Consider the following 19,163-nt stretch of genomic DNA (forward strand, 5'->3'; position numbering starts at 1 on the left):
CTATATTTTGAGTTGTGTGAGAGAACAAATCTTAAACCTCAATTCTTACAATTATCCTTAACACTTTGTACCTCTAGGAAACCCATTTTTACTGCTGTACTGTTCCTCCAAATTGCACAACAATCAAGGAATGTGAGTAGAGGTCCTTTTAAAACGATCAACCTGGGTGCCGCAAATAAATATTTCAACCATAGATTTCATGTGGAATGCTCATAAAATCTAATGGCAACTACACACAGTTGCAACATTTTATTATTCTGAAAATCATCACAGAAGAAAGAAAGATTTTGAACAAACATTTGAATTAGTATATGTTTTGTTGCATAATGTCTATTATAATATAAAAAATCAGCATAACTGTCAGATTTTGATCAAATTTGGTTGCTACGCCTACGGCAGTTTCAGGAAACACTGTAGGTCTACAATTTGTGAGCAGTAAATGGTTAATAAATAATTACATTACTGACTTGAGAATTTGGGCATTTTCTCAATAGTGTGATTCAGTGCATTGATCCTGTCTCATATTCTTCTTCTTTGTGTCTGCCTCTCTGCAGATGTACTTAAAATCTTTTTAACAAACTTTTATATTTGAATGAACAAAAAAAAAAAAGTCTGCAAACCAATACAGAATATTTTGGTGTAAACTGTTAAAGCACTTGTGGGCTGCATGTAATAAAAGTCAGTTTCTTATAATTTCATCATCATGTGTTGACATTTACCTTAAGTAGTTCAGAATAATTGGATTCTCTAGAGTCTCTCTGACATTAGAACTTATCAAGCTGAATGTCAATGATGTAAAGGTGGATTGTTGAATATGTTAGCTAAGTACAATAGCCTATGTATACTCATGTATTGTGGCTTCTCTGTTCTTCTACAAATCTTTTTATTTTTTAATTTATGTTTTGATGTTATCTTTTTATTTGAGCTGGAGGCTTCAGTGCTCGTTGTAAGCGTATAATGACCACAACACACCCTCTAAATGAGCTTTAGTGACATGAGTCTGGTTACTGGAAGGTTTACCCACCAAATCACAGTGTTGCTTTTTAACTCCAGTTTGAACACTTTTTCTGTGTCTACACAAGACCGGATTTATGTGTTTGTCTTTAGATCAGGAAATTATTTGTGTGCAGCTGAATGAAGTGCGTCAGCACTGACTTAGAGGGACAGCAGGACGGAACGACTTCCACAGCATGGATGTCAGCCTGCTGGGGAACCGGCTGGCTCCAAGGTTACATGTGCAATCCTTCTGCTGACCTGAAAACCCCAGGTAGAAATGAGGGACATTGTTAGTTGGTAGATGTAGGTAAATGTCGGTAGACTGTTTCCTAAAAACTGCAAGTCTTGTTTTGGCATATATTTGTATGTGCTGTAACTTTTAATTCCTCACACATCTTTGTGACCGCAATCCAGGCTCTTTATTGTTGGCTGGTAGTAAGTATGGATAGGTACTCTAAGCTTCAAACACGTGTGCAGCATTAAAATCTGATCTCACAAGAATGTGCCAAGCTGTTGATTTGGGTGTGTACTTGGGTTTGTAGGAACACAAAACAATATATATAATCAGTATTAGTGAAGACCTATCTTTGGAAGTTTATTTTTAGGCTATGACAAGATTTTAGGATTGACGTCAATGAAAAAAGAATAATTAAGTAAATTAGTTGTGGCTGCTCTGCGTGTATCGACTGCTCAGCAGGCAGGTTATTTTCTTGTTGTTGCGGCTCATACATGAACTGCTACACCCTGCCCATGTGTCTTGACAATGGTATTAATCTTCTCCTAATCACTGTTTGATCTGTAAGAAATGTGAATTTCGGCTACCAGGCAGTTATTGCTTGGGCATGAACAATTTATTTCAAAATTAAAAATATTGTGGAAAAGTGAAATTATGTAGTAGTTCCAATTGTAATTTGTGCACTTAATAAGTATACACAGTGACTGTGTGATTGTGCGGGTCGGGAGGGAATGTAGATGCAGAATGGCAGCCATACTTTCATCACAGAGTGTGACTGAGGAGTGAATGAATAATGCATAAAATTGTAAAGCATCTTTGAGCACCTAGAAAAGCACTATGTAAAAATAATGCATTATTATTATTGTAATTATTTAGAGTTACTGATCTGTCCAGTTTAGCACAAAAGTTTCAGAATTATTTTCCACTCAATTGAAAGGCATTGTTGAAAAACTTTTCAGATTTTAAAGTACTTTAAATATTTAAGTATTTTTGAAAACACATACTCCAGTACTTTAACTTAAATAAGAATTTGACAGCTACCTTTACATTTTCTGAAGTAATATTTGGCCAGTAGAATCTGTACTTTGACTGAAAAAATTAAACAAGTGCTTTGTCCACTACTGTTCCTACAGTATAGGGCTAATGACAACACAAATCCCCCGAATTAATAAGTTACTTAATACATTGCTATATTTGTTCATTTGAATAAAATTGGATATATATATATATATATATAGATAATTTAATGAATCAACATTTTTAATAAATTGAGGAACCTAATCATTTTTTATTTACCTTTTTGTTTTCTGTGCTATAGTATATCAAGAAATAATTTAAACTGCTACTCTGTCTCACTTAATAAACCCTAACATATGATTGGTTAACCTGCAAACTAATCATCTTTTCTATAGCAGTGTTAGCCCCACTGAGTGGTTTTGTAGGAACACAAAGCAATATATATAATCAGTATTAGTGAAGACTTATCTTTGGAAGTTTATTTTTAGGCTGTGACAAGATATTTGTTGACCTTTAAAATCATTGTTTAAAATATTAACTTCTATAAGTGCTATTATTTTAAATGAATCTTTATTTCCAGCATATTTAAATTCAGTATCTCACAGTTTCCACTGCAGAAGAACAAATGTATGATTTAAGGTATTTTGTGAAGTTTTGGTTTTACACTGACAAAATGTTATCAGCAAGAAATACATTTATGACATTTTTAATCAGTTGGCATCTTGAAATATCTGCATTTGTTGCTCTTTCCAAATCTCTAAAGATAAAAACTAACTGCCTCAAATAGCTAAACACCAAGTACAAAATTAGCATGAGTGGCAATTGAGCAATTGTATGTATTGTATGTATATTTGTTTATTATTAGTAAGGTTATTTGAGACATAGAGTCACAAACTATTAAGAAAAGTTAAACAACAAAAAAAAACCAATTAATTTTAAACAACTTGCTCTTTTTTGCTAAATCTATAAAATATTAACCTATATTGTTGGGGTCAGGCATTAGCAACAATATGCACCAATTATTATTGTCAGGCTGATGCTGTGTGTTTAATAAGAAGTACATGGTTTCTAAAAATGTGAATCTGTAAGATACATGAATAATCTGACATTCGACTATTTTGTTTGTACTATAATGTCTTATGACACAAAGTATGTATTACAAAAATCCAAAGGAAAAAAAAGGAAAATCACATCGGGAAAGAAAAGGGGAAGATGTGTTAGGATTCAAAGTGAGAAGAGAGGCCAGAAGTGTGAAAGTGAGAGTAGGTACTCCAAATCTAGGGGCTATGACTGGTCAATGGTGAGAGCTCGCTGATATAATAAAGAGAAAAAAGTAAATAGACTGTTGAAGTAGAAGGGCAGGTGGAAGGGAAGCAAAGACAAGAAATCTGGAAGTGATCTGAAGTTGTTCTACAATGGTGTAGATCGGAGGAGGAATTAAGTAGGGCTAATAATGATTTTGTTCTCTATTTCAATTCCATTTATTTATAAAGCGCCCATTCACAAAAATAATATCATTACAAGATACTTTACAAGATTATCCTGTCTAAATAATATCCAGATGTATACATTCAAATTAATACAATCCAGTCATATCGAGAGATTTAAATTATATACCTTCCAAATTGGTCCTATTTATAAAACAATGCAGTCAAATTCAATTTATATATTTACTGTTATGTCAACAGTGATGTTATTGTCAAGAGAGCGTCTGGCAGGTTATTGAGTTTGTAAATGGAAGTGGTGCCGAATGTTTTAAAAAGGTTAGATGACTGAGGAAAGTATGACTTGTGAAGTAAGGTGGAGGAAGTAGTGTTACATGATCCCCTGGGTGGGAAAAGTGGTGATTGAAGATGTAGGTGAAAGGAAATTGAAGAATAAGGAGGGGTTGGATAGAAATGGTGTGAAAGATATAAATGAGAAGTGACATGTACGCATAGGAGGACAATATGTAGAAGATACAACCTGAAAGAGACAGGAGTCCGGAGGATAGTGCCAGGAAAGAATTTAGAAAGATGGCTTTATATGGTTGTATGTAGGAGGACTTTGGAAATCAAAAAGAGGAAGCAAATGTAGACAGGGCCTAGGATAAATTGGAAGAATGTTGCAGACTGTTAAGGGAGAAGCTGAGCCAGGCTTTCAGTGATGGGAAAGAGTTACTAGTTAACTGGGAAGGTAGAGAAGAAGTGATGAGAGAAACTTCTTGGAAGACTTGCTTCGATTGGATAGGCAGAGAGATTGTGCTGAAAAGGATGTGCAAGATATAAAAATGATTATGGATCAAGAAAGAAATGTACAAACAAGTGCATTGAGAAAATGGAGGGAGAACCTGGAGCAGCTGATGAATGCAGAAAGTGACACAGAAAAGAGAAAAAAACAGTGAATAAAGAAGAACAGATGAATTGTAAGGAGAATGTGAGTGCAACTATGAAGAGGATGAAGATTGGAGAGGCAGTTTGTCCAGACGACATACCTGTTGAGATTTGGAGATGTCCTCTGTGGAGTGCAGTAGACTTTTTAACCAGAATCTTTTACATAAACCTAAGCACATTATCCTCCCAGCCCTTAAGAAAGTTTAAAAACAGATATGCAAAATTTCCTGAACACTGAAGTGTAGCTGCTTGCATCTACTGAGCAGCATGAGGTCATGATTGCATTTACATGTGTACATCCTTTTTAAAGTGCAAGATCCCTTTGAATTTTACATATCCAGACAACATGCACATCCTATTTGCATTTCACACTGGTGAACTCTATATATTTTTTATGTACGAACATACAGATTCTCTCACCCAAAGTCATGCGTAACTACAGCACTCTTAAGCACCACAACACAATGTTGTGGCAATCTATTGATCACTTCAGCCATCTCAGCAGCAAAATGTTCTGGCTTCTGGGCTTGTCCGATGATGCATTATTTATTATCTACCTTCCTTTGGTTTATCCTAATTTCAAATATCCAGCATTTCCTACTTTTTCTTTGAAATTGTATAGTTAAAGAAATACCTTACTAATTACACACCCACTCACACATTGCATGCTTTTTCTCGCTAATGACATACATGCACTCCCGGCATCCAAGCCTTCATTAATTCTATCCTCATGAGACATGCACAGATAAATCACGCTCTGTACAGGATCCCAAAGTTTTGCACACACATGCATATCCAACCAGATAATATAGTCACTTTGCATTCAATCTCTGCCAGTGTAGTAAATTTCATACTCTTTTTATATGTGATGTTTAGATTTATATATATATATATATATATATATATATATATACACACACACACACACACACACATACACAGTGGTAGAAGTTGAAAATTGTGTTACTGAAAAGCAGTAGTAGACAGAAAGTGAGGAGATTGACTTGCGAAAGCACGTGTCATCCATCATAGTCAGGGTTATGTGGCTGTGAGCTGCCTCGGTCCTGTGCCATTACATCCATAATGTCTGTTGCCTCTCACAACACACACTATCAATCACATACATGAAGGGATAGAAACACACAAGCAACTGTGAGTTTCTGATATTAAGCACTCTTAAAATATAACACTGCTTAATTTTCTTATAGTAAAGCCATTCCTTCTTGAATGCCACCACTTTGTTTTAGTGGGTACATATGGGCATTTGCTGTTGAGCTGGACAAACATTTGCTTATATGTCCTGCTGAGCAAATGAGCCAACGCTGAGTGAGTCTGTGAATCTTGATGAATGTATTAATCTGGGAAGCCCAGCTGTCTTTGACTATTGCACGTTGCATTCTGACAGGCTCAGCTGTGTCCTCTAAACAGTATTGACCAAGCAAACACAATCTCGGAACTACAGAACGGCGCAAAAAATTTAATCAGATCTCGCTAATAAACCACAGTGATAAACTCAATATTTGGGCTATTAGTTTCATTTATTAGATTTGTTTAATATCATAAAACTTGCTCCTTGTTAGTAAACCCATAGAAGATAAGCTTAAATTAATGGAACCATACATTTGCAACAAATTTGCAGCAGTTGTTAATGTCAGACTGATATTGTGTATTTAAAAAGGAAAAAAAGAATGAGTGCATAATTTCTCAATATGTGTATCAGTAAAATGCATGTATCATCTGATATATGACTGTCTAGTTTGTAGTATGTTGTCTTTTGATGCAAAGTGTGTATTTGTGCATGTGTGCAGCTACCATTGTGCTGAATGAGCTCAACTGGACAGAGGCATTGGAAGAGGTCTTTAAAAAGAACAGAGAAGATGACCCAACGCTTCTTTGGCAGGTGTTTGGCAGTGCTACGGGCCTGGCTCGCTACTACCCAGGTAAATTTAAAAAAATACATTGTCATATTGTTTTTAACAGATTTGACACACATGCAGAAAGCAATTCAGGAGACAGTTTTACATTAAAGTGTTTATTTACAGTGTAGTGACGTGTGCAGGGAAACTGGAACCGGGAAACCAACTGTAAAAATAAACAGGATGGTAAGCAGGGAATACTCAGGGCCTAAACTAAATAATAATTATTCAGCCTTACTGGGTTGATGGAATGATCCGTCAGAGGGTGGGGAGCAGAGAGACCAAATAGTTGTTTACCCGTGAGACAGATGATGGTGGATAATGCCAGGGTGATAAGATGGTCCAGGGTTTTCAGAAGTAGGTACAGTGGAAGGAGGAGGGTGGACAGGGTTCTTGAATGGTATCCAAGGAGCGAAGAATTCAGGAGGCTGCCAACCGGTGTGGTCCAGTGAAGTAACGAGAGGTTAGAGTCTTTGCTCATAGAGCTGGACAGCTTCTTTCCAGAAGTTGTTAATCCAGGCAGAGTTCCACACAAAAAGGCAAGGTCAGGTTCTGGTAATCCTGCAAGGTAACAAAATTTAAATTACTAAAAGTTCAATGCAAGAACAAGACAATGTAATGTGGCTGGAGCTGTACCACTAATGGACAACACTCTGGCAGTGAGTTGCTGGCAGCCTCCTTCTAATATACTCCTCAGCAGGTGATCAAGGGAATGATGAACACCTGTGACCTCTCCTCCAGGTTCCATGCCATCTAGGGGTTAAGCACAGTAACAGCACCAAACAAACAGACAAAGCACAGATGCTGACATACATGGTTATTTGGTTATCCCAAGATACAGCTTGTGGACACAGACATCACCCAGTCTTCATTTTGCACTAATCTTATTTGATGACACACTGTAGATATGATAGTACACTGATCAGATGTAACATAATGACCTTTAACATGCTTCCTGTTAGTAGGTGGTATGTACAAGGCAACAAGCAAATAATAATTAACATTGTTAACTTGATGTTAGAGACAGAAACATTTGGCACATGTAAGATAAGGTACATCACAAGGGCAAAAATTGTGATGCCTTGACAACTGGGTAAGAGCATCTCCAAAACAGCAGCTGTTGTGAAGTGTTCCCAGGTTTGCACTGGTCAGGAGGTATCAAAAATGCTTTATAGGAGGAACAGTGGTCAACCAGTGACAGGCCTATGGGTGACCAACACTCATTGATGCAGGTGGGCAGCAAACACTGGCCTGCGTGATCCTATTTAACAGACATGAAGAAGAAGACAATGCTCTTTCTGATGCAGACCAGTCAGGGTACACAAGCGGACACCTGTCTACTGCCAAAAGAACCAAGAATGGGCATGTGAGCATCAGAACCTGAGAACCAAGGAGTAATGGATGAAGGTAGCCCAGTTGCCACAAAGCAAAAGTGGTCCATAAATTGTTTAAGGAGCAAAACAAAGAGTTGGGGACTTAAAGGATTTGTTGCTAACATCTTTGTACCAGATATTCCACACACCTTCAGATATCTGATTAGGGCTGCACAACATTAGAAAAGCATGTGATTATTTTACAATTAGTCAATTTTAGGATCATTATATCAATTCAGTAAATCCACATTCACATTATTCTTCCCTTTCCCATTATTAGTTCAAACTCTCACTGTCACTGTCAGCATTTTGGGCTCTATAATGTCTGTTAGGTGTGGACACTACTACAATGACAGTCCATCCAACAGGCTGAATAATACATTGGCTTGGAAAGAGCAACCTAATTACACTTGGAATATACTGGCTAACAATTATTGCATTCTAAACAGTCCTTTGCAAAATTAATTTCTGACATTGAGATGGCTTTCATGATATATTGCACAGTCCTATTTCAGATTTAAACAGATTTAAAAATAGACTGGATTGTAACTAATTACAATTAGCTAATTTCCATCTGCTTGGCACATTGATTCAGACAGTATTAAATGGTATAAATAAACAGTACAGCCAGGTGCCTAGAGAAGTCTGGACCTTGCTGGGTCAAGGCTTATTTGGCAGCAAAAGGAGGACCAACATAGTATTGAGCAGCTGGTCATGAGATTAACCATTCCGTTAGTGTAGTTTAGCTAATTGTAAAATAAACATTAGTTTCTATAGATGCAATTAAAGCTATTTTTGGTCTTTTAAAAACTACTTTTTAAACTTAACCTCATAGCATTCATGGCAGACCTGCACATACAGGTCCTTCTCAAAATATTAGCATATTGTGATAAAGTTTATTATTTTCCATAATGTCATGATGAAAATTTAACATTCATATATTTTAGATTCATTGCACACTAACTGAAATATTTCAGGTCATTTATTGTCTAAATACAGATGATTTTGGCATACAGCTCATGAAAACCCAAAATTCCTATCTCACAAAATTAGCATATCATTAAAAGGGTCTCTAAACGAGCTATGAACCTAATCATCTGAATCAACAAGTTAACTCTAAACACCTGCAAAAGATTCCTGAGGCCTTTAAAACTCCCAGCCTGGTTCATCACTCAAAACCCCAATCATGGGTAAGACTGCCGACCTGACTGCTGTCCAGAAGGCCACTATTGACACCCTCAAGCAAGAGGCTAAGACACAGAAAGAAATTTCTGAATGAATAGGCTGTTCCCAGAGTGTTGTATCAAGGCACCTCAGTGGGAAGTCTGTGGGAAGGAAAAAGTCTGGCAGAAAACGCTGCACAACGAGAAGAGGTGACCGGACCCTGAGGAAGATTGTGGAGAAGGGCCAATTCCAGACCTTGGGGGACCTGCGGAAGCAGTGGACTGAGTCTGGAGTAGAAACATCCAGAGCCACCGTGCACAGGCGTGTGCAGGAAATGGGCTACAGGTGCCGCATTCCCCAGGTCAAGCCACTTTTGAACCAGAAACAGCGGCAGAAGCGCCTGACCTGGGCTACAGAGAAGCAGCACTGGACTGTTGCTCAGTGGTCCAAAGTACTTTTTTCGGATGAAAGCAAATTCTGCATGTCATTCGGAAATCAAGGTGCCAGAGTCTGGAGGAAGACTGGGGAGAAGGAAATGCCAAAATGCCAGAAGTCCAGTGTCAAGTACCCACAGTCAGTGATGGTCTGGGGTGCCGTGTCAGCTGCTGGTGTTGGTCCACTGTGTTTTATCAAGGGCAGGGTCAATGCAGCTAGCTATCAGGAGATTGTGGAGCACTTCATGCTTCCATCTGCTGAAAAGCTTTATGGAGATGAAGATTTCATTTTTCAGCACGACCTGGCACCTGCTCACAATGCCAAAACCACTGGTAAATGGTTTACTGACCATGGTATCACTGTGCTCAATTGGCCTGCCAACTCTCCTGACCTGAACCCCATAGAGAATCTGTGGGATATTGTGAAGAGAACATTGAGAGACTCAAGACCCAACACTCTGGATGAGCTAAAGGCCGCTATCGAAGCATCCTGGGCCTCCATAAGACCTCAGCAGTGCCACAGGCTGATTGCCTCCATGCCACGCCGCATTGAAGCAGTCATTTCTGCCAAAGGATTCCCGACCAAGTATTGAGTGCATAACTGTACATGATTATTTGAAGGTTGACGTTTTTTGTATTAAAAACACTTTTCTTTTATTGGTCGGATGAAATATGCTAATTTTGTGAGATAGGAATTTTGGGTTTTCATGAGCTGTATGCCAAAATAATCCGTATTAAGACAATAAAAGACCTGAAATATTTCAATTAGTGTGCAATGAATCTAAAATATATGAATGTTAAATTTTCATCATGACATTATGGAAAATAATGAACTTTAACACAATATGCTAACATTTTGAGAAGGACCTGTATGCTCCAGCAGACTTATATTTGTTGTTGTGTTCTGTAAAGCAGAAAGCCGATAGATCCAATTTTTCCCTCATGTTGTCCTTGTAATATTTTTAGACAGCATAAAACGTGAGCAGAGAGGGTGTGATGAATTTAGGAATCCTTCCAACTGGCCAGTTGTCATTATAAAATGTGTTTTATCATGTTTGACAGTGACTCACTGTTGAGCCATATTTATTGCTGCATATTGCTAGATTTTAACAGTCTCACAGTCAGATGTGTCAGAAATTGAACCAAAATAGGAATTAGTGTTAATTATCTTTAATTATGATAAAGATTATAATAAAACTACATTTGATCTCCTTTTATAGCCTCACCATGGATGGATGCCCGCAAAACTCCCAGCAAAATTGATCTGTATGATGTCCGCAGAAGGCCATGGTAATAAAACTGGGAAGAAGTATGCTCATCGGCCATTTTGTTAGGTATACCTGTTCAATTGCTCATCACCACAATTAACAATTAAATGCATTTAGGCATCTAGAGAAGTCCATCAGAGTAAGAAAGAAAGAGGATTTAAGTGACCTTGCTATTATGTAATTGCTGACCAAAATATCTGAGGACTCGTTCCAATTTGCTTAATCTATCCTATGAGAAGTTACAGCAGATCTGAATGCAAACAGGGGAGCATCCTAGTACTAGCTAGGTGTACCTAAAAAAGTGGCCGGTGCATGTACATACAGAAGCTTTTACTTTTATTGATATCCTTATTGATAGATCAACAGTTCTTGAGGTTGTGGGTTTCTGTTCAAGACCAGAAATACGGTGTGGTGACCTTTGTTATATGTACTGTAAACAAAAAATGTATTGAAAACATTTTCAAATGCAAAGCTGTATTTGTCTTTATTCAACACAAGTTGTTAGAGTATGTTTAAAGATATGACTGTGATCATAAAAGGAACTTCACAGTTTCTAATCAGAAACAGTTTTTTGCAAACATTTTTCCTACATTAACAGTACGTCACCTTTTTATTAGCTTTGTAATAATAATTTCCCCCTCAGCCCATAAAAAATTTAACAATTAAATATTACCTTAAGGTAAATTATTACAAAGTCAGTTGGGCATAGCATATTAATTTCTAATCAAAATGTGTAGGTCTCAGACCAGAAATGCTCTTTTTTATCATTCATCAAGGTACATTCAAGGGGCTGCCTCACCCAAAGATATGCTAATCCTTGTGGATGCGTGAGTACATGAAATACCCTCACAGATCTATTATCTTCTCACATTCACTCCTCTAATATTGTGTTTTTTGTCTACTTCATAATGTTCTATTTTTCTTCAGGCAAATTAAAATTTTTATTGCACAGACTGCAATCTCATAGTTGAAGAAATGAGCTGATACTGAGTGAGAAACTTTAAGGTGTGTTCATACATTTTCCTCTTTCTTTTCTTATAGAAGTGGGAGTGTCTCTGGTTTAACTCTCAAACTAATCAGAACATCTGTCAGTGAGATGCTGGAGACGCTGTCTGATGATGACTATGTCAATGTCGTTTTTGTGAGTATCGTTTCATCTTCCACACATGTGAAACTATATTTTGCCATAGGTCTTACATATTCAGATAAGACAGAGAGGGAAACATGCATTTTGAATGTATAATTGTCCACTATTGTCCTTTATTATTATACACTTTATGCAGAGAATGCTTAATTTAAGCATTTTTGCAACTGCCCATGTTCCCCATGTTTTAATTCATGACTATACAGACCTAAAAATATATCAGGGCAAAGAGATCAAGACAAATAATGAAATATGGATTTATGGCAGGCTTGAAATAGACATTTAATGAAATACCCACTGCTCTATTGGTTACCAAAGATTAGAACTCTGCCCTTCTTGCCCCCAACTATCCCCCAATCCACGGATGTAGACACAACTGTGGCTGAACAATCCCACTGCTCCTCAAGAAATGAAAGCTGTGGTGTGACAGCAGTGAACCCAGGAAGCAGCCATCCATCATTTGCCTTGCTTTTAAGTTGTTTGTTCCTTTCATCAGTACAGGATACAACTCTTTTCAAGTTTTCACCATATACCTCCAAAGATTGCCTTTTCTAAAAACATGGTTACTTTAAACACTACATTTTTCTCTTTGCACAACATTGCATCTTCATTCACATCACTGTGTCCACTTACTTTTCCTTAATTTTTATTTTTCTTCACTCACCAATCAACCCTAACATATACCCACTACACCTTTCCATCCACTCGAGAGCCATCACATTTTGTGATTACATTTAGAACAAACCAATCAATCAGGAGATTAGTTGATTGGTACCTGTGGTGGTCCTTATTGAGATAGGTCTTCACAGAGATAGAGCTGTCTGTTTTCTCTGTGCACAGTCATTCAGGCTCAGTCTCCTCTCCATTGGGACTCTTTCTTCTTTGAAACAATACATTCTGTTACATGGCAGGCTTGAGATTTTGCAGAGATTTACAATCAAGAATATCTGTTGGGGACTAAAAGAGATGAGTTTTTTGATGTCTTTGTTTTTCCATTATACTTTTAAAGAGCTAAAATGCTCCTAAAAAGATTTAAGGTGTCAAAACGATGATTTAAAACAAAACTTTATATCAGACAGACAGACAGACAGACAGACAGACAGACAGACAGACAGACAGACAGACATTTCTAAAGCTTTAATTGAGCAATCTTTGCTGTAAAATAATTTTATTAATAAGTAGGTTACTTATGTAGTATTATGAGCCATGGGCATTTGGTTAATCAAAAATGAAGATACTCTGACATAAGCTCAAGATTCAAAGTTCTATCAGATGTCGGGGAACAAAGCATCTCTAACTGGACTCAGAATATAGTAATGTGTTATCCAGAACACTGTACTATGTCAATGTGCACAATAATAATATGTACACTATATTGCCAAAAGTATTGGGTCATACTACCAAATCAATGAATGATGTTACAATCACTTCCATGGCTGCAGGTGTATAAAGTTTGGTGTGGAGAAACTTGACTGGCCTGCACAGAATCCTGACCTCAACCTTCTTGAACACCCTTAAAATAAATTAGTGCCGATGCTGCAGTTCTAGTTTTCTCATCTAACTATGAACACACTCCTAAACCTTGTGGAAGATGTTTACAGAATAGTTAAAATTGCCATTGCTGGCAATGGTGGGTCCATCAACAAATTGGACCCTAGATTAAGAATATGATGTCATCAAAGTTCATGTACATGTAAAAGTAGACGGCAATATCGTATATGTGTAATAGATGTTTTTGATGTTAACAAATCATATATGATAAAGTTGCCACATCTGTTTGGTATTGTGTTGTAATACAAATATATAAGTGCACTTAAGTCTTTTGTAATCTATTAGTTTTATTTACACAAGTTTGGTCAATAAAGACTTTTTAAAATCTTAATTAGATTAAATAAACAGGTTAGTACCAACCTTTACTGTACATTATTAATTGACCAAATTGATGACTGCTGGTCATTTTCATTCCTCTACCTCAAACCTTTGTAGTTCAGGACGTGTCCTAGCGACTATGTGTCATTTTGTACTCATCATAGCAAAGTTTTGTACCAACTTTAACAACCAAGAATTTACAGTAATTTTCTGCAATGCACCCACGATCTACTTTGAGGAAATATGGCCACATGACTAATAAATTATATGTGCAGCAGCAGGTTGCACAGAGTTATTGGGTTTTATCAGGAGTCATCTTCTGCCATATTTCATCAGGGTCACCTGGCCCAAACAGGGTTAAGGACCACAATTAAAGGAAATAGGGTGTAATTCAAAGGTCTTAGTTTATATATAATTATACATACAATTTGAGCAGTTTTATGACTATCACTCATATCACATATGACTGTACTTAGCTTAAGAGAAATAAGTTTATGTGCAATGGTTTAAGTACATAAAATGTACATGAAATACAAGGTGTTTAAGTGATATTGTCTTATATTGTCTTTAAGGACAATACTACTAAACAGCTAGAATGGTGACATGAGAGGCGTTTAGATGAAGTACACTCTTCACACACTTAAAAAAACATAGGATCTTGTCTGCCCATGGCCAACATCAAACTTGCAGCATTTCTTTTATTTTCAAAGTAATTTTAATGAAACAATGAAGAACTAGACCCAAATGCATAGACGAGGCAAGCAGGTGAAAATGAACAATTTTACTTACAAATAGGAAAACCCAAAACAAAGTGTAGTAACAATCAAAAGTATTAAATCAAGAGAACAACACAAGGAAGCAGGATGGTGATAGCAACCAGAGGATCTGACACTGAATGAGAAAACCAAGTAGCATGTATACTGTGCAACTTAATTACTATAATGCTAGACAGATGAGTTAACAAACAGATGGTGGAATGCTGGGGGGTGCCAGGAGCTGAGACTGAGGGAAGCTACAAGGAAGATAAGGGAACAAAGAAAACTATCTTTAACAAGGCACCACAGCAGTAAACACTAGCGGAGATGCAAACCTAGGAGTAAAAACTCAAGTACTACAGACTGTGAGCCAAGGGGTGACAAAGAAACAGGAAATGAGTAACTAAGTTCTATAGAGAACAAATGTAACTTTGGACTGCAACTCAGAGCACACTATTAATACATAAGAGATACTAGATTACAGAGCAAAGGGACAACAAATCTTAAAAGTAAATGAACTGAATATGGAAAGCAAAGGTGATAAATCCTAAAATAAAGCTTAATGATTATGGCACTTATAAGGTTGCTGTTTTTGGATACCTTGTTATTTTCTCAGTCTGATTTAAAACCTTAACCTATAGGAAAGCTATCTAAAAGTGCATAAATAAGACTATCAAAATAATTAATCAGAAACTGTTATTAGACTTTTTTTTTTTCCTTTCTTTCTTTACTTTTATACACATGTGCATAGAGTGATGTGTGTCTGGCCCTGAGGGTGTTGTTACCTGTCACTGAATCACTGGTCTTTGATATTACCCATAAATCATTAAACTCATTAACAGTAGCCCAGGGACTAAGCTGGCATTTGATAATGGAAGATCCTCAATTCATGCCTTAACAGCTGTGCAGGTCAAAGATTGCTGATGGATGCTTTTCTGTCTTTTCATGTATCGCCTCCACTCAGTTTATTTTTTTTCATACTTTGAGTTAGTCTCACTAAACCCCCACCCCACGCCCCTGGCCGCCCACCCCCCTTCCCAAACTTCTAACCTTATTCAACCTTTATAACTTTCATCCTGCCTGTTCAGCCATGTTTGCCAGTGCCAGTCTAGCGAGCAAGTCATAGAGTTCCAAAGGAGAAATGCAATGAGTCCGACAGGATTAGAGTTTGGAGATTAGCCGTATTTTCTGAGTCATCACTAATCCATTTTGAAAGCCTAGACAACAGCGCACACTTACAAGAGCTGTTGTAATAGGATCCCAGGAGAACGGTAAAATTTCAAGTTTCATTCACATGTATTTTGTTCGGTCGTCACATCATTTTTTTTTCTCTTTGGGTATAATGAGTTTATCTCAGAATAGAAAACTAATATCCTTCTCCCTGAGGAGATGATGCATGTGTCATATGAGCTTACTATATGAAATTCTCAAGGTTCTGCCTTTAAATCCACTTTTGAGTCCTGTGTTCACACCCCTCCTCCTGTCTTTTTGTGTCCTCTTCCTCTGATTCTCACCTTCTTCTCTCACCTTCGTCACGTCTGCCTTAAATAGAAAATGTGGTACAAAGTCTCATCTTGCTTTTTGTTGCCAATTTTATGCACATTTGTTGTTCTTGTGTTTGTGTTTAAGCCTTGGTTGTAATTAGGTGTTGTCACCCTGATCCATTTGTGACAATGCATTTTAGTCCAGAGATATGCATGTATTTTACTGTCCCTCTAATAGAAACTTTAGTGCTGTAAAACAGTGCAGTAAAACTTTTTTCCTGCTTGTCTGTGTGGATCAGAGTTATCAGTTTCCCTACCGGGTATCTCACAGGGAAATATTGATTAGTTTAGATCAATGAGGTGCATTATTGTTTTATAACAGTTCTGCAACACAATAGAAGTGCAAGTCACTCTGTTGTCCCATGTCCTTCATATTAATAGTTCTTAATAGTTATTTTTCTTTTTTTCAAATCTAGGCTAAATTATTTAAATTAGAAATTTACTCAAAATATGGACAATAAGTTTAAGTTGGAGCACAGCTCAGTCTAGGCGCTATATGTTTAGGTAATTTGTAATCTACATATATGGTATTGCATATATTAGAAGTTGTGGAGTGGAGTACTTTTGCATATATGTTCTATAGGGTGGCTGTAACGAGGTCTCACCTTTGAAAAAATATGGTGCTGCAGCCTTTCCTCATTTTTATATAGCAGAATCTTGTTTCCATGGGTACCGAATCGTTGAGCTCCAAGGATGTGAAGCAATTAGTGGGGCTTGATGAATGTGTCTGTTTACCACTGTCTGATAACAGCCAAGGCCAGGTGGGAGCGTTTTCCTTGCATGCATTTCTGCTATTGTGCGTGCATTCCTATTTGTTACACATGCACAGATGATTTAATTGTATGAATAATTTTCAGGTCACAACTTCTTGCCTCTGTTTCCAAGTTTAACACTAGGGTGAAGAAAACAGCATGTTTCGACCATCTGGTGCAAGCCAACGTGAGGAATAAAAAGCTGCTGAAAGACGCTGTCCAGAATATCACGGCCAAAGGAATTACAAACTACACAAAAGGCTTCGAGTTTGCTTTTGAGCAGCTTTATACGGTGGGTAAAGCATGTTTTCTTGTCTGACTTTAGTCTATATCAAGAAAACAGGACATGATGTAAGTTTTTAATTAATGTTGCCTATTATGTCTTCATAGTTTAGCAGCTTTAAATTGTTGTCTTTACCGCCATCTGCTGGTTGAAGGTAATGCTAAGGCACAGACAATGAAGTTGTCTTACAGAGAAATGGGCTGTCTCTTGTTGAATAGCAGCAATAATTAATCTCTACAGTTAGCCAAAAGTTGAAATGATTCTCAAGAGTCTAAACTTAAACTAAGTGATTCTCAAATGATGGTTGTTCACTTCTACGTTTTGACAAAGCAGTAGCAGAATTAGTGCTTATGTCAAAATACATCATATTGGTTCAAAGGAAGTCATATGATCACACTTTTTTATAGAAAGCACTACTTTGGTTTATTTTTAAAGTTTTGAGGATAACTTGAAATGCCAGAATAGATGAAAATGTCCTTTGATTGATATGCAAGCAAGAGGTTCAGGCCATATGAGCACCTATAACCTCTTTTCAAGGAGATAAATGAAAGTGCATCAACTCAAAAGTCCATTTCTGTTTTTTGAATAGAATAATGTGAGCAGTGCAAATTGCAACAAGATCATCATGCTATTTACTGACGGAGGAGAGGAACGAGCTCAGTCCATACTGGAAAAATATAATGCGGACAAAAAGGTAACTACAGTGGGTGGCACATACATTTGTGGGAGGTTATTTGTATTATGACCTAAATGCTGGCAGGAGGAGGAGCAAGTAAAAGTTTGGTTTATCAAAATAAAGCCAAATATTATGCAAAGGAGGAAGTCACAAAGATCCAAGAGTGACAAAGTGATAAGTAGTTCAGAAGCTGACAGAGAGCTAGGGAAGCACTGTCATAGGATATTTAATTACACTCTTCAGGTTAATTCAGTTTGAAAACATTTGGACATGTGCATACGGTGCCATGATATTCTGTTTTGTCAGAGGCATATGATTCAGATTGTATCAACAAAAACCTGAGTAAACTCAAAATGCGGTTTTCAAATTATAATTTCATATTTAAGCAAAAGAAGCTATTCAAACCAATCTAGCACTATGTGAAATATAATTGTCTCCTACACCTAACAGCTGGGTTTGACAATCTTGGCAATGTATATTTTACATATAGTAACACTGTATGTAAAATATACATACATATATATATGCCTTCACATCTCAGTCGAATTTAAGTCATAACTTTGACAAGGCCACTCCTGAACCTTGATTTGTGTTTTTTATTTTGAGTCATTCAGAGATGGACTTGCTGGTGTGCTTTGTATAATGGTCCTGCAGAATAACCAAAATGTACTATAGCTTACAGTTAAAACTTGATGGCTGGACATTCTCTTTCAGAAACAGAAAGTCTTGAAACTTTCTGTTTGAAACCAGTTTTTTTTTATTCCACCATCCACATCAAGTCATCCAGATCCTGCAGCAGCAAACCAGCCCCAGTCCACCATGCTGCCATTTGATTGTTGGTATGATTTTCTTTTGCTGAGTTTTTCACCAGATGTGACCGGATGCATACATTCCAAAATGTTCCACTTTTCAGTCAATTAAATCTTTTCCCTAAAGCTTTGGATGAGATGGACCTTTGTATTGCTTTTAGTCAACTGTGGTCTTTGCCTTGGAAATCTCCCATGATGCCATTTTTATCCTGTCTTTCTTATTGTTGTATAATATAAACTGACTTCAACTGGGCATAGTCAGTCCTGTAGTGCATTTAAATGTTGTTCTAGGTTCTTTTATGATCTTTTTTGTGATGTTCTTGGAGACATTTTGAAATGTATTACTCCTTAAAAGTTGCTATTATCAAAAATAAAGTGCAACCAATTTTAAAGATGCTGAACTGTGCTGGTTTTCCTCATCATGCTGATTTAAAATGTATTTACATAAATCCAAGTTACTACTGTATAACTCTAATGGTGCGTTCACACCAAACGCGATTTCTGCTAATTTTTCGCCTCATTTGTGTGCTTTTGCCCGCTTAACATTCCGCGTGAA

At 37.0% G+C, this 19,163-nt stretch overlaps 1 protein-coding gene across 1 annotated transcript in view; it reads left to right on the forward strand.

The window, feature by feature from the left end:
• Positions 1–19,163, forward strand: part of LOC124856582 (voltage-dependent calcium channel subunit alpha-2/delta-1) — a 128,328-nt gene that overhangs the window by 72,621 nt on the left and 36,544 nt on the right. Inside the window, exons 7-12 of the mRNA XM_047347188.1 lie at positions 6,429–6,560; positions 10,728–10,797; positions 11,552–11,602; positions 11,817–11,916; positions 16,973–17,131; positions 17,712–17,816. Of these exons, the coding sequence (XP_047203144.1) occupies positions 6,429–6,560; positions 10,728–10,797; positions 11,552–11,602; positions 11,817–11,916; positions 16,973–17,131; positions 17,712–17,816 (617 nt within the window). The remainder of the gene's footprint in view (positions 1–6,428; positions 6,561–10,727; positions 10,798–11,551; positions 11,603–11,816; positions 11,917–16,972; positions 17,132–17,711; positions 17,817–19,163) is intronic.

This window comes from Girardinichthys multiradiatus, chromosome 2, assembly GCF_021462225.1.
Source record: "Girardinichthys multiradiatus isolate DD_20200921_A chromosome 2, DD_fGirMul_XY1, whole genome shotgun sequence".
NCBI lineage: Eukaryota > Metazoa > Chordata > Actinopteri > Cyprinodontiformes > Goodeidae > Girardinichthys > Girardinichthys multiradiatus.